The sequence below is a fragment of the Solenopsis invicta genome, chromosome 11, assembly GCF_016802725.1.
Source record: "Solenopsis invicta isolate M01_SB chromosome 11, UNIL_Sinv_3.0, whole genome shotgun sequence".
Taxonomy (NCBI): domain Eukaryota; kingdom Metazoa; phylum Arthropoda; class Insecta; order Hymenoptera; family Formicidae; genus Solenopsis; species Solenopsis invicta.
Genome location: NC_052674.1, coordinates 4,085,794 through 4,105,825, shown reverse-complemented (window position 1 = coordinate 4,105,825; position 20,032 = coordinate 4,085,794). Strand labels below are relative to the sequence as shown.

At 41.6% G+C, this 20,032-nt stretch overlaps 1 protein-coding gene across 7 annotated transcripts in view; it reads left to right on the top strand.

The window, feature by feature from the left end:
- The window catches only part of LOC105194673 (tensin-1), a 203,578-nt gene that overhangs the window by 90,979 nt on the left and 92,567 nt on the right, over nucleotides 1–20,032 (top strand). Inside the window, exon 1 of one of the 7 annotated variants that reach the window (XM_011159718.3) lies at nucleotides 4,938–5,726. The exons of the other annotated variants lie outside the window; for them this stretch is intronic. Within the exon in view, the coding sequence (XP_011158020.1) occupies nucleotides 5,700–5,726 (27 nt within the window). The 5' untranslated portion in view covers nucleotides 4,938–5,699. Of the gene's footprint in view, nucleotides 1–4,937; nucleotides 5,727–20,032 lie in introns of those variants that run through there. 7 annotated transcript variants of the gene reach the window in all.

Here is a 20,032-nt window from a genome sequence, read left to right as displayed (position 1 = left end):
TACTAATAAAAATTAAAAATGTCTGATATTTTTTGCTTGTTAATAATAAAATTATCTATGTATATTAGATAAAATTTAGTAATAGTAATTCAACAAATTAATTTACCTGAATGTCGTAAAATTTTTAACACAAAAGCTAATTGAATAAGAACACGTTTGTAACGGCTCGCGGCTGTAACAAGCTTGTTAGGAACCAAATTATATTGAACATGAACGTCGTTGTTCGAAATGTCACGCTGCTCCAAAACACCCGCCATTGCCTGTTCAAAGCTACCGCGAAATTAACGATGGCGATCAAATGGCATTTTGTGCTCCCTAGAAAAATGTCAGAGGGCCATAAACGGGTTCATAGTAATTGCCAAGGTCGCAAGTATTGCCAATTGATCGGCGAGTCCGGCGGCATCCGGTCCTTCGACGTGATTACAAACGTACGATCATTAGTAACGCGGACTCATTACGCTTACGAGCGGCAGACGATAGTCATTGCTCTTTTCTCGATGAAAAACGCATAATTGCCCACCGGCAACGTCGTAAAAATACTACATCATATCCGCCATGGAGGTATAAGAGATCGTTATAGAGAAATGAAAAAGATTTGAGCAAACGATTGCAAAAACGTTGAGATAGTTGAGAATCAGTGAGAATTATTGCAAACGTAAATGTAAAAAAACTTTGTTTATTAAATAACATATAAATATTAAATTACAAATTACTCAAATAACTTGATAAATAATTCGAATTTCGAGCATTAATTATACATGATATGATTCCAGTGTTGATATCTAGTTTCAATAATTTCAATGGCCAATTAATAAAACGTATCCTGACATAATACATCGCAAATGAAGCAACGGCACTTTTCTACGCCACTGGCGTAATCGTGCACACTCGTTAGAAGCGCGAGACCTCTCGTACGAGGCTCATACACGCCGACACACGTGAGGTCTTCTATCGGTATACACGGTATCTTAAGTTCAAGGCGAGAGACGCGGTGTAGATATTCCGCGCGTCCGAGAATCTCGGAGACGCGTGTGGCGAATTACATCATATAACGAGGAGAAGAAGAGGTCGATGAAAGCAACAATACCGCGAAGAGATGTGCCGAAGAGGGGCTCTGCCCCTGGGCCAATGTAACTCTTGGAAGGAACCGAAACCTGCTTCGAATTTCAAAACGCATCACGCAAACGTGACGCACATGGAATTCTGGCGCCCGACGGTTTTATCTCCTCCGGCGAGGGCGCAATAGCGATAGCGGGAGCTGGAAGCAACGAGCTCGTCATGTATTGGACGCGCCGTCGCGTCGCTCCGGTGTGGAAAAGCACTCATTTCACGCGGAACGATGTTTATATTTCAACGCAATTTGGAGTCGCCGTTTAAGGCAAAACTCATTCGATTTTCTGCTCCGTCGCAGATAAGCGCGCCTAATCGCCGCGGATTATGGTAGCGGTGTAAATAACGATCGCGTGCTGGCTATGTTCAGCATATTGCTCGACCGTGACGCGATACTCTTCACACTTCAACACACTTCGGTTACAAGAATAAGAAATGTAAATGGCCGTATGTAAAATATTAATAAACTCGAATATAAAATTTACGTCGGTGCCCGATGCTTGGCTGACGATACAACGCGAAAGAGCAATTTTACGATGTTCATCGAATTTGAACTCGTGAACGAACATTTCGCTTAATTCGGTGATTAATTTTAACTTTGGAGAATCCGTGCTTTAAATCGCAATTTTCTCAAGCGATTCCTTGGAACTTTTAGCAGACAGTGTACTCGTAGAGTAGATGCTGGTACGCCACAATGGTATCGCGAGAGATATGGCGCGCTCCTCCCTCGCGGGTGTATCTCGCGAGTATTGATATCATCGTAACTCGGCCGCTCCTCCTGGAATTCCAGATAGAGCAAGTTGAGAGCCGCTGGCCAATGGAACGAGCTAACGAACGACATCATTCGTCGGATATGGAGAACCGGAGGTTTCCTTTGAGATCGAAGGTCACACGATTCTCGCCACGTCCTCCCTGTGCGAACCATCTTTTTCTCCACCCGCTCAGAATTCCCTTCCTTTTTATCGGTCCCGAAATCTCCATACACCTCCAGGCTACTTCGCTTGCATACGAAGTCATCCCTGATGCGTCCCGTACATTCTTCCGAAATGTTGAGATATCTCGTGCCCGAATTTCATCTCTGACCCAGTGAGAAATAACCTATCGACTCGATATCAGTTTGATGAGTTCGACGTCGAATCGATATCGATTCGACATCGATTGCATTATCATTTTTCACTGGGGACACTTGTTTCAAATAGGCGCATCCTCATCCATAACCAATCGGAAATTGATTACTTTTATTTCTTTGCAAAGAACATGAGGATTTCAAGTACTTAAGGGAGAAGTTTGAGTTTATTAGAAGTTTAGATTCGGAATTCTGATTCAACTGAAAGGTATTCCTACTGCGACCTATTGAACCCAAGAACCTATAATTTCAGAACGTGCTTCATGTTTTACTAATAATAGCGGATAATTAGTAATAAATAATGCAGTTTAACAATCCGTCCACTGAACAACATAATGAGCGTCATAACTTGCTTGGGAGAAAATTTTCACAATCAATAAATCATATTGAGATTGGAAGCTCATGCGAATAATCGAGGGCATCGTCGTCCGTAACCTTAAATCCTCAGTACGGCCTTGTTCTCCACTCCGCCGCGCCGACTGAGCTGGTAGCTAGCCAATACTCTTCGTAGGTAAACTCTTTTAGTGCTCTGAACCTCGCCAAGACTTTTCTCCGGTGTGGTGCATCGTGCGGTCCGTTGTAAACCGCGTCAAGTACCAAACCGGCGACGGCTACCATACCTGGCAGTACTAGCGGTGTGTATCAGGCTCAGTCTTCCAGGATTGTAAACAGGCGGTAAGAACCGGGGAAACCAGACGGTAGGCAATGTCGTAGACCCCTCCTCCACGACATCTCGGCATCCTCCTCTTTCCTCCCTCTCGCTTGCTGACCCCCTAGGCCTGTATCTTGGCGCGCACGGTAGTACAGCGATGCAGCTGCAGCTGCACTGATATTAACCCGAGCGCCGAGGTTCTCCTATGCGACGAGTGTGAGACCAAGTATAATGTAATGGCGGTTGGTCGCACTCGATCGAGGAAAACTTGGTGGCTGCGGGGGAGATGGAGGGCTGGTTCGCATCAACGTGAGGTCACGGGAGATCTCCGCGGGGTAGGAGCACACGAAGAGGGCTGCATGGTGAGGGAGGGGGCGGGAGGAGGGAAGAAGGGTCGGATCGTGCCTGGTAAGGCGCCTGTGTGTGATGTTCGTTTACTTTGACGGGGTAGGATGCCGGATTATCGGCTTTGCGGCGAGATCGATTTGCCCTTTGAGGCTGAACCCTTCCGCGTTGAGAAGCAGCTATGACTCCGCTAGACGCTTTGAGATGTTATTGGTTAAGTGAATTCAGGAAATTACGAGCAATCACCTCATCTATAATACATAATGAGAAATGTAAAAGGTAGCGAAATCCTCTTTATTAACTTTTGATAATTTTCTTATTAAATAGCACAGAAATAATTCTCGAGGGATTGCAGTTTTACTCATTATATGCTTTTCTCCATTATGTTTTAATAGTTCACGTAGAACAAAGTTATACAATTTTTCACCGAAAGGAAAAGCCGACCCGAGTTAATCATTTTACCACATGAACTTTAACCGTTCTCACGCCTAAAATTCTCCACTCGCTGCGATGGCGTATAATTAATATAATCACGTGCTCGACGAAAGAGGGCAATTATCATGATTCAGCACAAACAACGAATTATGTACGCGGGCGCGTTAAGTTAAACGATCGTGACATATTGTCCTCGTCGTCGGACGCGAATTACTCCGTGTCGTGATCTCGGTGCACGCACATGCATCATTCAACCGTGTATCAGCCGCACGTCTTCGGATCGTGGAAGGGAAATGCGATGGGATCGCGTGCAAGGGGTTGTAACGGGACTCCGCCGAGTCCGTAGCGGTTGGGCCGATTGATCGAGGATTGAACAGCGATCGGCAACGAGCGAGACGCGAAAAAATGTCGCCGTGACACTCGCTATGCCGCGCCGTATATTGCGCGAACAGATTAATGACTGTAAACGGTCGCGATCGGTATTCTAGATCGGATTAGGCTGAAAGGAACTGCATCTTTTGAGAGAATCTAGTCTGGAGACGTGGAAAGAGCAATTTTTTTATTTGTTTATTTTCAGAATTTAATAATTCAATAATTTAATAATTTAATAATTTTGATGTAAATTTAATATTGTTGAATATTATTTCTAATAAAACTTGTCATGTTTTAATTATATCTTAAAAAAATACGTTTAAAACACGCTTAAAAAAAGTATTTTTGAATTTTTTACACAAAGTAATTTTAATATGTAGTATTTTTGGACTGGTGAAAACTGACTAAATATTGTTTACAAAATACTTTGTTTGTATATAGAATAATTTTAATTAAAAAATGACGATTCTTTACTCATTTGTAAAATATCAAAAATGTATATATACATAAAAAAACTTAATTTTCTTTTCGAAGAAAAATAGCAAATATAAATTTTATTTAGAACGTTTAAAGAATGTTTTATTTACAATTTATATTCGACTGAAATTAAGTCCATCAAAAATGTACGAGGAGTTTCAGGATCTTGAAAAATTTTGCTTCCGGTAATAAATGTCGGTGTCGAAGGTTCAAAAATCCTTTTCTCCGGCATGTTTTATGAGATCGGCATGTTAACATAGGGCCGCCCGCGCACGTCGCGACGTCGTGTCGTGTACACGAGAGAACGGGTTATTAACTCGTGGCAACGAATTTCCAAGCGGCGTATTTGGTGGGGTTTCTACCTGCGGCGATAGCGATGGACTCCGTGCACGCGCGCCGCGGCGCTCTCCAGTCCGCGAAGAGCGCTCCGACGCGAAGGACGTGGGAAAGATCGATTCGCCGTCGCAGCGCGGTTCTCACTTCGTTTCGGTCCTGCGATGAGACCGGCGGCGCACGACCGGCGAGGAACCGGCTCCGAAAACCACCGTAGACGCGGGCGCGCCGAAACTCGTCCTTGAAGCGATCTCACGCGAACGATCCGAGATGACGAGATGCTGACAAGAGATCCGTTTTGACACTTGCAATTCTCCTAATTGCCAGAGAGACGTGAACGTGTCGTAAATCAGTGGTGATCCGAGGGATCTAAAGCTCAAGATCTACCGAAAGTAAACTCTGAAGCGTGCATTTTACCTGGGTGCACTTTTCGGCGAGTGGTCCGTGTCGATCGATCGGTATATCAAACGGTACAAAGATTCGCGGTGAAGACGCTGTTGAGAGGGATCGCGAACAGTACTCGAGACAACGGTTCCTCCGGCCACTCCGCATTCTTCTGCTCGTAAAGGAGATAAGTCGCCTGGCGCGGGGCAACCGGTCGTCGTTTGCGATCGATCTCTCGTTACCCCTCGGATCGATGCAAATCTCCGCCGAAGGTCGTTGAACCCGGTGTTAACGGCGACCTTGACGTACGTCCGAAAATCGAGAGTCCTCGCGGAAACGCGCGCGCGCACGCGAGCGCGTGCCAAGGACGAGATGCGCCATTTTCGAGAACCGATGCAGGGAGGTGAACGATCCTCGGAGTGTTCCGCCGCAGACCGGTAATGGGATACCAGAGGTGACGGCAAGATGAACGGTCACAGCTCCACCAATGAGGTACTCGCATTGCGTACGGTTCTTTTCTCTCTTTCTCCTCTCGTTGTGTATCTTGCCGCCTAATTTTTTGTCCCCTCTCTCCCGTCTGTGTCTTCTCTCACCGCGATATGTGCTTTAGATATTTAAATCACGGTGTCCGTTCCATTCTTGACTGACGATCTCGAATCGTGGATTAATCCCGCCCCGCTCAAGGTAATCCTCGGGGTTCTTAACAGGCTCCAAAGAGAGAACACATCCGTAGCGCTCGTAGATCCTCTTTGATGTTCAGGTTCTCAACGCGTCAGCCTTGATGTTGATCCTTGTACCGATGTGCGATTACAGTTGATAAGGATAGTGGTAATCGCGATGTGCTGTTATAAAACGAGAACTTTGCCGATGTAAACACATATTTCAAGATTGCCTCTTAAATAAATACACGTTAGATAAATACCCCTCGAACGATACATATGAAAAATTACAGATTACGGATATTATTAATATATGTGTAAGAATTCATTATATATATATGAAGAAATCGATTATATCTATATTTTATTTGTTTGAATTATAATTATGTTCACTATGTGTATACATACATGATTTTCAGAGTGCTTTAATTATTACATTGAATATTCTAGGCAAATTAAAGATGTAAAGATGAACGTATTTACATCTATTATACTTATAAACGCGCTCGAACCAACTAAATTATTTATTATTATTACAAACAAAAATGTATCAGAAATATTATACTAAAATTTATCGCATTTATATTATTATACTGAAACTTTTAAGTTTTACTTCCACGAAATCCATAAGAAACACGTTTCTCGAATAAATTTGTATTTATATCAAAATATGCACTATAAGTAAGGTTACGTCATATCTTTTTCATATTTGTGGTATGCAAATTCTTCTCAGCGTTGCCGTTGGACGTGCAAATGCTCCACCAGCAGGGCAAATGTCTGTTATGTATCAAAATGGCGCTCCTTCTTCCCTCGATTTCTCTGTCTTCCGCCGACTGCTGCCGTCTTTCCCGCCGACCCCCTTCCTACCCCGTGTCGCCCGTCGCGATTTCTTCTTGTTGCGTTCTAAATTCGCCGCGCGGCGCGCGTATGTATATAGCTCGAGCGAGGAAGAGAAATTCCTGACGTCGGTCGCTCCATTCGGCGGCGCGGCGGCTGCGATGCGCTCGCGATGAGTTTACGCGGGATGCAAGGCTCCCCGGTTTCTGCCACAACGATTGTTGCTCAACACCGGCTGAAGAGCTGCACGCGGCGGAACAGTTTAGGTTTAAAGTGCCCCAAGATCTGTCTCGTGTGTTGCGCGAGGAGCATTGCGATCTCACTCGGCGAAATAGCAACGTGAATTCCCGGCATCAATAGTGTTTGAGAGATTGCGATGGAAATATTTAGATCGATTCGAGTAGATGGAATTACTCGAATTTATCGGGTGATAAGATTGCGAAATTGCAAAGTAGTGAATGAGCGGAAAACGAATTCTTTGTTTAAAGCGTAAATTTCATTACGTGCTGCATCAATTCAGTAACTTCCCGTTCCTCGAAGATGAACTTGATCGCAGTGTAAACATCACTCACACATAAAATACAATGAAAATATGTGTGTGTGTAATTTTTTTTAATTTGTTCTAAATATAGTTTTGCAATTTTATTATTGCAAGATTATATTCAACGATAGCTATTAGACTTTGGCGGTATTCTATTTCTTGCTACACATTGTTCACTATGGATATAAATGTCAAGCGTATTAAATGTTTCGTCGCGATATTTAGCGTAAAGGTTGCAATCTATCGACGCGTATTATCACTAGAGAAAAGCATTGATAACATGCAATCTTTCTCGAGTTGCCTGTTTATCCGTCGAATCTACGAAGACGATAAACGAGGATTGATACACCGCCATTGTCTTCAAACGGTACGAAGCTAGCGATCTTGATATTTTCGGAGCAATCTCGGCGCAAAGTGTACATCGAATGAGAATCTCGTGCGTGACTGCTATCGCATATATCAACGAACGTTTATTTTGCATTTATACGCCCTACGAGACCAGAGAGCACTGTGTTGCAAGACTGAGCGTAATTTTTACGTAGCGACTCGCGATTCTAGGGAGGTCATGTTTGAATAAGAAACGGCCAAGGGGGGGAGGGAGCGATAAGGCTCATGCTCGATTAGATAACGGCTCGTGACAGGTACGGTACTGTTTGCGCGTCGAAGAGTGCCGCTTTTGCATGCGGCGAGCAACGTTGGATTTTCTTTTAACTTAGCTGCGACGTTATATTCACAAATTTTTTAACCTCGCTCAAAAAAAAAAGAAAAAAAAATTAGAGACTGACAAGAACTGAATGCGAAAGTTCTGCTTCGGTTCTTTTTAGTATCAAACTCTAGTATTGGAATTTTCATTTCGAGTACGCATTGTGCGCGTGCCAAATAAAACCTCGATAAAGTATCCCTGGCAACGTGCCACGAGAGAAAAAGGAGATAGATTCTTTGCCCATATGCGCATGCAATGACAAAAGTGAAGAGCGGCGTTGATTGCCATACGTTATTCTCGCTTTACAAATAAATCGATAGCTCTGCTTTTATTACTGACCGGATATCTCACGGGTCTCTTATCTTCTTAGGCAATGAAGAAGATTGTTTGACCATTGTGTAAAATGTATTGGTTCTTAGTAGTTTACTTTACGTCATGTATCTAAGTGCTTCGCCAAACTTTCAATTTTAGTACATGAAATAATCTTGTGCTCGGACATTTAACGAAACTTAAGAGAGAGAAAGAGACAGAGAATAGTAAGTCAGAAATTTCAAGAAAAAATTTCGAGAGAAAACGGATATGGATTGTATCTCAACACATTATTAAAAATATAAATTTTTATAGAGTATTCTAGTATTACGTTTGAGTATCTGTGTAAAATATTTGAGCACAATTCACTTGTTGGTTTAAAAGTTATTTAATTTTTTATTTACTCTTTATTTTTATGTAACATTGTTTTGTAGTACTTATTTACAAATTTGATGGTGAAGTAGCATTATCAATTAAACCAAAATGTTTACATATATACGAGTATACTAATGAACATTTTAAAACATCCTTGGCTGATCAATTTTTTAAATATTTAATATATTTTTTCAAGTTGTAATATTTTGTTATTTATCTTTCTATTAGCATAAACTAATAGCGCAGCACGAAGACATTGAGAGCCTCTGTACTAAAATAGTGTTGGGTCTTCTGCTTATTTCTATTGTAGATGGCAATTTGTTTCAATAAGAAGCATGAGGATCAAGTGACACCCGGCCTTGGGCTGTCAAATGCGAAGATGCGTGTGAACATTCAATGAGAAGTGACGTAGGTTCTTAAAAATCCGTCGTTACTTGATTTTTGTATGAAGTACAGGATTGGCGAACGTTAGCAAACTAACACAGATAAGGATTAATGTTGGAAATCGAGAGTGTTTGAAAACGAGATAACTTCAGGTAAAGTAAAATAACAAGAAGTTTAATGGGAAAAGATTCAAACGGGGAAGCTTAAACAATATTCAAACTTTAATAACGAAGATGAAAGAAAAGTAGATCTTTTAATAGTTAATTAAACGATGCAAATTGTATGCCGACATGGTCATTAGCGAGTACCAGCAGTATAAATTTCTATCGTTTAAAAAGCGAGAAAATTTCTGCCGTGGAGAGAATATGAAAAAGATGTAATTTCTCCGCTCCTCAGCCTGTTGAACAAATTACAAGCCGCCGAAGAGTATCATAGAAGCGCCAATAATTTTTCATCGGCAATACTCGACGAGACGGAAAAGGGTGTGCCTCGTCGAGGATTATGGTGACAGGAACATCCACGGCGTCATAAATTCTTCGGTAATTGTGGCCAATTAATTGTCATGCAAATGAGGTGAAGCGCAAATCACCGGGAATGGAGGCGGATCCATTCATTTGAGAGCGATCCTTGGACATGTTCCTTCATCCGGCGAACTTTTCATTCGCTTCTCGTTTTTTCGCAATCGTCCACTCAATTGACCGCGTTGGCACAGTTACATAGATTCTTCCCTTTTTTTTTTCAAAAAAAGCTCAAGAAACGTATAGCGTCGCGACTTGCCAAGGTCGACTCCCGAAATTCACAAGCCGAAATTGTCTTTCCGAGAATCTCGTCGCAGAAATGCGCATCTCAGATGGGCACGCATCCCCATGAATCAAATACACGTAACAATATGCGCCCAATATATGTGTATAAAATTGTGATGTATTTTAATCAAACCGATCAAAGAGAGTTTGCAGATCATATAAATTAATAAGACAAATCATTGAATCAAAGGCTGTTATCGAATATTTTTTTTTTTTTTAATATATGCACACACACTTTTAAACACGTAATTTTAATTAATTTCACGTAAACATTTGTAACAAGTTTTATAAATAATTATGAAGCAATCGATAAACTAAAAGTCATAATTGTTTTACAGTTAGTAAGCTTAATATGAATGTTTCCTAACTTCGATTGAAATATGTTCGCATTTCATTCGATCGTACACGCTGCAATTAGTTATAATGCTGAATCGCGTAGTTAATTGTAACATGTAGTTTGCGAGGGAATAAAGAGCTGTAGTTGCTGAATGTGTAACATATGTAGCCACGTATTCGCTTCGTTGCGACGCCAGTGTTATTTACGCCAACGAAGAAATGGAATATTGAATGAAACCAAGCGTGTCTGACAGATTACGACACGACAAAATTGTGAATTAAATATGCGAATGCGAGCGGGCCGCTGTCGCCCGGCGCCAGGGCGATTTCGAAAAACCAGTTTTACGACCTCCAATAATCGCTCCCTCGCCAAGAGGACCCTTGCCGAATTTAGTGTCTACGTCATCGTGATCTTTCCGTTGACCGCGTGACGTAAGCGGTCGTTCTAAATTCCTGGGCGTTTGCTGCCGCAGGATTTTGCGGCCAGTGCGGAAAGGACGGAGTTTCGCGAACAGTCGGACTTTCCCGGGTTACACTCTGTATTACGCGAAAGTCGGATGCCTCGAGCGAGGAAATGGGAAAAGCTGGGAAAGTCGAGCGCGCACCGGTCCGTCAGCTACAAAAAGCACGTGCAAGGAAAGTGAAAAAGCAGAAGAGACTAGTCGCTTTACTCTAACTCGACTACATCCATCATTGGTTTTCAGTCACGAAAGTCGGAAAAGTCGTTTCCTTTTGTCATTTATGAAATATATTTCTGATGATCATTTTTATCTTACGCTCTTTCTTTGAGCTCTCTAATATATTGACTACAATTACAATATACGTACAAAAATAACATAATGGTAATACTCGCTCACATAAAGGTAAGCAAATGTAATGATCATTTATAGATAAAAGATACATTTGAGCTTTTGTTGAATCAAGGTAATTCTAAAATTACATATTTAAACTTTGAATGCCGTATATGTAGCTGAAAGACAAATTCTCCTCCGCGCACAAGCGATTATTCGTAGTTCAAACGGAGAAGTAGCGCGAGGCTGTAAAATCTCTTGGGGTTTCATCCGAATTTCCAGTCCGCAATATATAGTGTTTTCCCGTTTCTATGAATGGAGTCGGGAATCAGCAAAGACTTGGAGATTTTTATCATTAACTCTGGAATTAGCAGCACTAATGTTTTATGAGCTCTCTCTCTCTCTCTTTCTCTCTCTCTCTTTCTCTCTTTTTCTTTGCGTTGAAATCGTTCTCGTGCGATTCGCCCATAAGGAGCTCGTAAACGACTTGCATAAAATTGATTCGCCATGCTCGACAGCAAAGTGTCTCGCTTCGAAAACCGGACTATGGAATTTCGAGATTCACTTGACGGCGGAGGTTGTCAAGGAGGAAGATAATTACGATCGCAGAATAAATTATAACGAAGGCGGCGCAGAGTAGGCGTATCAAGCGATTTCGGCGCTTCTTCAGCGCTTTAAGGCCCCATTCCTCCAGCTCGAGCCGGTTTTGTAATTGTAATGTGACCGACAAGTGTTAACCTGTCTGCTTTGATAATGTTGTCTCTGTTAATTTGATCTTTTGAATAAACGCGCAGTTGGCCAAGAAATTTCGGATCATAATATTTCTAGTTAAATTAAAAATTAACTTAAGTTTCTTGATAACGATTGACCTTAAGCTTTTTGTTTCTTAGACAATCACAAACTTGTGATATCGCATACTTTTTGAGAAACTAGCAAATTATTGATTATTTTTTTATTACCAAAGTGGCTAATAATTTCTAAACTCTAAATATTTTTTTATTTGTCATAAAGTTCATATTTCTATAAATTTTTAATTAATATTACTGAGAATTCTCATAAAGAAAGAGTAAAAGAAAGAAAAATACCTGGATTTTTATTTAATAAAGATTAATTCGTATCATAAACTTTTAAATACAGAAAACTATTCGTTTTAATAACCATTGACTCTCGAAAGTTTTGAAACTATGCAATTTGAATTGCCGATTGTTCCTATCGTATTTGGACACAATGTCGATCACGACAAAGTTGTTTCATTGCGAGAATTTACGAGCTCCGTCATGGCGAATGTATTTACGATTGGGTTTTATTGGCACGAGTATTATGGAGCTTCACTCCAACGAGCCAGATATTCGTAATTAATCAGCCGTTACGATATATCGGGACAAAGGACGGATATATCGCAGGTGTGTAAATACACACATGATGGCAAAAGGGAATCCTTTCAGCTCACGAAGACGCGGGCACGTTATATTACGTGTAAAATGGCACATTTGTGCGTATTGTAGGCTTATGGGTTACGACGCCGGTCCGAACGCAATTATTCGGCGCGCACGACGAGCCATGCTAATGAATATTGATGTGCCTAGCCACTACGCTCCACTCGAGGTCAATGCATTAGCATTATTAACACTTTGGAGCATTGAATCGCGCGGTCTGCTACAATGAAAGAGAAAACACGCCCGTGATTCCGTGGCGTCCCTTTTTCTTTGTATCGAACACGTGACTATTCTCAACTCATTTCTTTTTTCTTCTTTCTACATATTTCTCGACTTGTTGAATTTACTATTACTAATTTCGAAAAGCTATCTTTGAACGATTAACTCTTATAACCGAGTAAAAATGTTAGAAAAATGACGACGAATATAATTCTCAAAAGTGGCATGTGGTTTTCTACTTGGCAGACTTTTTCTCTATTCTAATGAGATTTACAATTGCGCCACTAACCATTGTCGTTGAAAAACGGATTCTGAGCGTGCTGAATCGTTCGGAAGCGCTCAGTGTCGACCATTCTCGCATTTTATCGATCACCTTAAGCAGTACTTCGGAGCTTTTTGTTTCGAGCCCGCAGTTAACTTTTCTGCAGAGACGTCTGCCGGTCGTTAAACGATTAAACGAGGAGAAACGTCCGGTGAGAGCTTTCCTCGGATCGCTTCAGGAGCTTCGATAACTTCAGTTAGAAATAACTTTCCAGGGTTCCCATGGTTTTTCTTTTCAAGGGGAGTTCTCTAAAAGAGACACACTGTAGAATGATTTTATGAAGAAATCACATATGTTCAATTTTGGAGAAAAGATTCAGTTTTTTATTTTAATTTTTGCATTTTATATAATTTGATTTATACTTATTTATTTCTGTATTCTTATTGTTGATTAATAACCTAGAAATTATAACTTCTGAGTAAATTTCCGTGGGAATGATTGATACAGTCATTTGAACTTAACGAATCCAAGTGGACACAAGCTTAATATGCAGCCCTACATATATCACACACTCGTGCACACACGCTTTTAAGAATGATAATGCAATGCAATGAATAATTAAATGAATGGTAGTGCAATGAATAGAAACACAAGTAGAAGCAAAGTATATGTAATGTAGCATATGAAAAAAAATTAAATTCTATGTGTAAGGTACCTAGGAATAAAATTCATATAAATTTTCTTGGTTTTTGAAAACTCTGTTAAATAAAGTTTGTAAAATTTATTTTTTAAAATTCTTTTAAATATAGTTTTTAGAAGATAAAGTAAATTTGTTGGGCTTTATTTAGCAAAGGTATCTTATATGTAAGATAAAGAAAATAAGATAAACTTTATTAAATTAGAAACCTTGCAATTTTGCAAAAAATTTTCGAATGAAATTCGTATAATTCACGTACATTCATGTGCTTTACTTATAGTAGATGTATAGTACAATAACTGTAGCATTTAATGCTGTCACAAATACTATTTATAAATTGCTCGTTCTGTCAATATATCAGTTTAACTTCAAAAAAATTAACTAAAGTAGATTTATGTCGATTTTTCTTTTTATGTGCTATACATTACCGCGATTGTGAGCGCTCGTTGTCGAAATTGAACTCGTAACTGATCTCTTTATTACAATCATTGCAAAACAGTTCGAACAAGATTAACATATAACTATTTTACGAAAACGAAATAAAACAGATTATTTCCGACAACAGCTAGTAATTGCTTCGCCACAAATATCGATGCAAGGAATAGTCGCTGGAAAAAAAAGTATATGAGAAGTGCCGTGTGAATAAGTCAGACAGCTGGGAACTAGCCGACGGTAATGAATCGCCTTGACTTGCTTTTGCAAAGTACTATTGCTGGCAAGGAAATTTGACAGCTGACTGACAACGCCGCGCCCAAAATGCCCGTCGGACAGCCTAATCGCATTAAATTGTTTTGCGATCTGTCTGTTGGCTACATATTCGTCTTTCGATGCTGCTTGATGCTACGAAAGGGTGCTCCTAAGTAATTTCGTTCTATATTATACATCATATTCTTTTTATTTATTTTTTAATAATTTCTCAATGGAACAAAATTTTGGACACGTAAATGCGATGAAATTGTAACGAAACGGCAACGAGGAGAGAAAAATCGATTGAAACTTTTTCGAATTGAGATGAAGCGGGATGAAGGCAGAAGTTTCGTTGTTTCGTTCGCTTGTCTAGATTTTATTTACGATAAATATGCGTGGTAACGTTACACCGACCTGCCTCACCTCGAGCTACGCGCAGGCTGTTATTTAAAAGATCTTAACAAATGGTTAGTCAGGTCGGGCTCCTTATTATCCATGACTCCTTGGAGCGCCATAGGACGCTAATTGCAAACTTTCATTACGAGTCACGCTCGGAGTCGGCTCGGGCGGACGCAACGCTGATCGCGATAGGCTTCCGCGAGTTTCTACGCGAGGTACGAGTGAGGCTCCAGATGAGAGAAGGAGAAGAGAAAAGAGCGCCCAGAGCGTGATAGGTAGCGTTATACGCTCATAAATATTAAGATACTATTCCGCCTAAGCCGATACAGAAGTATTTATTGCGAGTCTGTCGCAGTGCACACGTAATGTAATTGTTGTATTAGCTAGAAGTGGTAATGACATTTGCTAGCGTTAAGATGATCGTAAACAGAATCTAAGCAGTAATTTCAGATTAAACAGAATGATAATTCTCCCTTTTAGTGCCACTTCTTATACATGTAAACATAATTTATAACTGTAGAGTTATTGTTGAGCTTTATTAGAGAAAGGCATTCGAGCAGGCAAAGTGCCGACTTTGAAAATAATGCTTCATTGTTCGCTCGTCCGAAACAATAATCTGCGCAATGCAATGTCCGATTTCTCACTGATATAATTACACAGATATTATATTCATAATAAATAGATATTATATTCCAAATTATACACTGATAATACATTCATATTACACGCGACAGGCACTTGCGGTTTCTGTTCTAATAGATTTTAATAAAATATCTCGATGATGCATGTTGCGGATTGCAAAAATAACGATGCAACGTCCCCAAACAGCATCGTTTATCTTAATCTCAACCCTATTTCCAGCCCCGGAAGGGAACACACTCGCTTCGTCATCATCGGTGATCTTGCCCGCGCCGCGTCGATAATCACGATGATCGATCACTCGCGGCTCGACGGACGGGACGCACGCACGCACGCATGCACACGCATCGATTAGAGGCCGCATTTCGCGCCTGCACGCTCGAGTCGCCGCGTCCGTCGTGCCGCCGCGTGCGTGCGTGCGTGCGTGCGTGCGTGCGTGCGTGGGCGATCCGCCTCGGAGCAGCCACCGATGCACGCGCGATGCACACGACGTGCGACGTGCACGTGTGTTCGTGACTCACGGTAGGCATTCTCGCGCGACAAACCGGTAACCAACGCGGCCGTTACACCGCGAACACCGCGGTCACTTTGTCCCCGACGTGGCTCTCTTTCTCTCTGGTCCCGTCTCGCGCCGCTCTTAAACTCGCGTTTACAAGTGTCGGCGGGCGCGAGGATTCACGCCGCGCCTGTCACGCCGTACGTCCGCGAGCGGAACGGATGGATTTAGGGAGAGAAAGAGGGAACTTCAAGGTCGGTGAAGATTGTGCGCGCTTGTGCGTGGCCGTTCGACTCTTTCACCGCTCCGTGATAGATTGCGTAGAAACGCGGAGTCCGAGACCGAGGATAAAACTGGACGTTTCGTACCCGGGAGGCACGTATCGTTATGAATTCAAGCTTGTGATATATTTCACGACAAGCACACGAGGATTTATCTGCGGAAATGTAACGGTGATAAACACGACCGTGGAAAATTGAATGTTTTTGTGAAATGATAATTCTCACGGGATGTGTTTCAATTGCGTGTATTGAAGTAAGTCACTCGAGATGCCGTTTTTCGTCTCGATGATTTGTCATTGCTAGTCGTTGACGTCCATCATCTTTGTGACAAATTCTATATGATAAATTTATCTTAAAAAGCCGGCTAATGTCAGGAATGATAACACAAAACTGTAAACATATCAGATTGGAGTAAAATAAATTAATAGCGCAGCTAGTAGTAACGGATAAAACTGGTCAGACGTCAACTTTCACGAATCTCTTTTTTTTTAAATTCTGCATGAAACATACTTCGTCGTAGTATTCTTTTCTCAAACATATCGCTGTTTTCTTTAGGTTAATAACGTTTCCCACGTTTCGATTGACATTAATTGCGGGCATTTAAGAGACCTTGTGAACTAAAGAGTTGAATATACATTGCAACTTTAACTTTCGCTCCTAAATCACTTATCGATGTCTAAAGATTTTATAAAAGTACGACGTACAGCGAGGGGAATCCGCCGGTTGGTTCGTAGAAACGTTTCGCCATTTATCAGCAATTCCTCTCTCAGTTAATTTGTTAACGTCAGGGTGGTTATCACAAAGTTAATCCACGCCTCCGTTGAATTCCACGAACGCGACGTCGCGCCGCCTGTGTCGTCGGCAAAATATGCCTGCTAAATTAGCGATATATTCCGAGTATTACTGAATCGTTCCCTCGAATGAACTGCAGGGGTTTAAATACGACTCTAAGACCCGATAAAACTCGTCTCTTTTTGCACAAATATTGCCGTATACGTCCGACACGGATGAATTATAATTGCCGATAAATCGAAGCGGATGCGACACGAGACTCGCGATTGCGTTAATCCCTTTGTGACACCCTTTGCACTCGCGTAATACGTGCGTTTCAGGCTCTATTGCAAATGCGCAAGAACAATAACGTTGTAAATTGCGAAACTAAATTATACCATAATGCATGCGTAATTACTAACGAGTATACAACATTTCATAGGGGCTATTGAAGTGATTTTACATAATCACAGGCTATTATGTGTAATTGCTGTACTCTTCGCTTTAACAACTATTCAATTGTAACAACGGTATACATGAGAAAGAGAGAGGGGCCTGAAATTGTGATCATGAGCTTGTAGACGGACCTAATGGTAAATTTCTAAGAGGATTGATAAAGTAGATATTAATCACTCTTCAACAACTACTGAAATTCGTACTGTATCAAAATTATTTTACGTAATTTTTAATATGTAATTAACATTCGCTTTAATTTCCTTATTATTGTTATTACTAATCTTTATTGCTGTTGCATTACACCCAAGTAGATGATACAGAGACAAAAGTAGATAAATACAATAATGTCAGCTAAGAACAAAGCAAAAGATGAAGCATCCGCAAGACTGTTAATTGCTACTAGGCCTACCCGTAACGAACAAGATAACGACAATAATGATATAAAGAAGAGAAAGAGAAAACAAAGGAACACAAAATAAAATATTAATACGAAAAGGAATTTAGTATAAAGCACGAAATTAAATGGAGCAATAATTAACTCGTCTCAGCTTAATTAACAGCTTAGAACTTGCTCTAGCCCAACTCGCCGTTCAACGAGACCACTAACTATAAGATTCTGCACTTAAGCGGTGTTATGGCGACGTAAAACTGCGTACAAAGTTTCTACGACCCCGAGGGAACCACCCGGCTGATAATACGCGACAGCCGTTTGTTCCGTCGCAGGCGACCGGCGCGGTACTTAACAAACACCAGGCGGAAGAGAAAGTCACTTGCCGGCGGTATGCGCGCAAGTGTCCTGTCTTTTTCCACGCCGTTGGATCCTTTTCGCCTTTTAACTCTACGGTACCTTATCGCGCTTACGAATCGAAGGCGCCCGGCGCGACGGGATGGGAGCGCTCGGCACAAAGGGACGAAGACGCGTGGGCGCGATTAACTCTCATCCACCTTGCGTCGCCGAAGAAGCCGTCAACCGCGCCCTTCTCCCCTCCTCCCTCTTCTCCGGATTTTACGACTGTCGGGCGTAAGCCGGTATTTAACGCTAGTAAATCAAGCGGCGGCGATTCGAGCGCCGTGAACTTTTATGACGGCTAATGATCGACGTCGCGCCGCCGCGCGTGCCGCGTGCACGCATCCGATGCCGCTCCGGCGCGGCGCGGCGGCGCTGGCTCGCGCGCGCATAATTACAAGCGAGGTATTTGCATGCATTAGGCCGAGATGCGTACAATTAAGTCGTGTGTATTCCGGTTAAACGTTGCCTCGTCTGTAACAGTACGATGGAAATTGCCTCTTGTCATTATCGTTTACTTACTGCTATTATGTTATACCGGGGATTTCTCGCGTGCACGAACACACGCGATTCGTCGTGGCTGCGAGAGAGGAAATGATGCGCGTTACATGTAGGGTGTTTTAGAAATTGCATACTCCGGGTCCATTAAAGATCTATGACTTGCAGAAATCCTTGGCAAAGGTTTTTATACCGGACGCTAGATTTTCTTCAAACCAATGTAAACTTCGGTCTTTTCTATTTAACTCTTTTTAACGAAATTAATATAATGCATGAAAAAGCTAGAGATTGTTGCTGTTATATATTTCCAAGTTTTTATATTCCAACAAACCCTCGCGCACGTGCAGGGACAATAAATAATACCGTGAGGACGAGGAGCTGTGCAGCAAGACGGTGCGTTTTCAAAAAAATAATTAATCGTCGCGCGTTTCGCCGTAATGATCTGCGGCTTAAGGCGAGAAATTTCATGCCGAGTTACGAGAATCTCTTCGGCTCGTTTATCCCGCCAATTAAGAAGGGACACGATATCCGGCGCGAGATCCTGGCGCAAGGTAACGAAGCTCGTTTGCTACGCGACGCTCAGCGCGCCGCGGCAAGCTTCCCGGCAACGCGATTCGTCGCACTTTCGTTTTCACCTTTCTGGGCCAGTTATGCTAATTTCATTCCTTCCTCCCTCTTTTTTTTCCTCCCTTTCCCGGACTGTCCACGATAATATTAAATCATTAAATCGGCGTGGTCCGCGCGCATCCGCCGCAAGCCCGGCCCTTCATAGTCGAAGATGAGAAACGGCGAGTGGAGGCACGTCCGGAGCGCGTATATGCGAATATTTTAGACTTGTACCTGCGTCGTGTTAAGTGATTTTTAAGTAACACGCGATACCCGCCGCTCGCGGAACGCGGCCCGGGCATTACCGCCGCGATATCTGATGCGAGAAATTCTCCGCGTGATTCCGTTGCGTATTTCATATTGAAAGAAAATCTCGCGCAATTACCGAGTCTTATGCTACTTATTTAGTGATGCGATTAGCAACGCGACTGCGATACCCTTGATACATTATTGGAAGAATTTAACGGTAATTCGCACACAGATCTTCTCTACGCGCACTATTATTCCTATTAATGTGTTGGAGGAATTAAAAGATATTAGGATACACAAAGGAAAGAACAATTTTGCTGAAACACAGATCTGAAAATAATTATGTTGAGCCATTGAAAAATTAATATTGGACGTTTAAGCTAGTTGACAGAATGTGATGGATGCTGCAAAAACTTTTTGCAGCAGGATCATCGTACTTGAACTGCCTTGTATAATTATTTTGATAGTTTAACATAAAATTATTTTCTGATCTGTAGCTAGATAAATTTTTATATACTACAGTAAAGTTGTTCTTTTCGTGTACACCAAGGAAATTTCAAAAATTTAAACGACAATA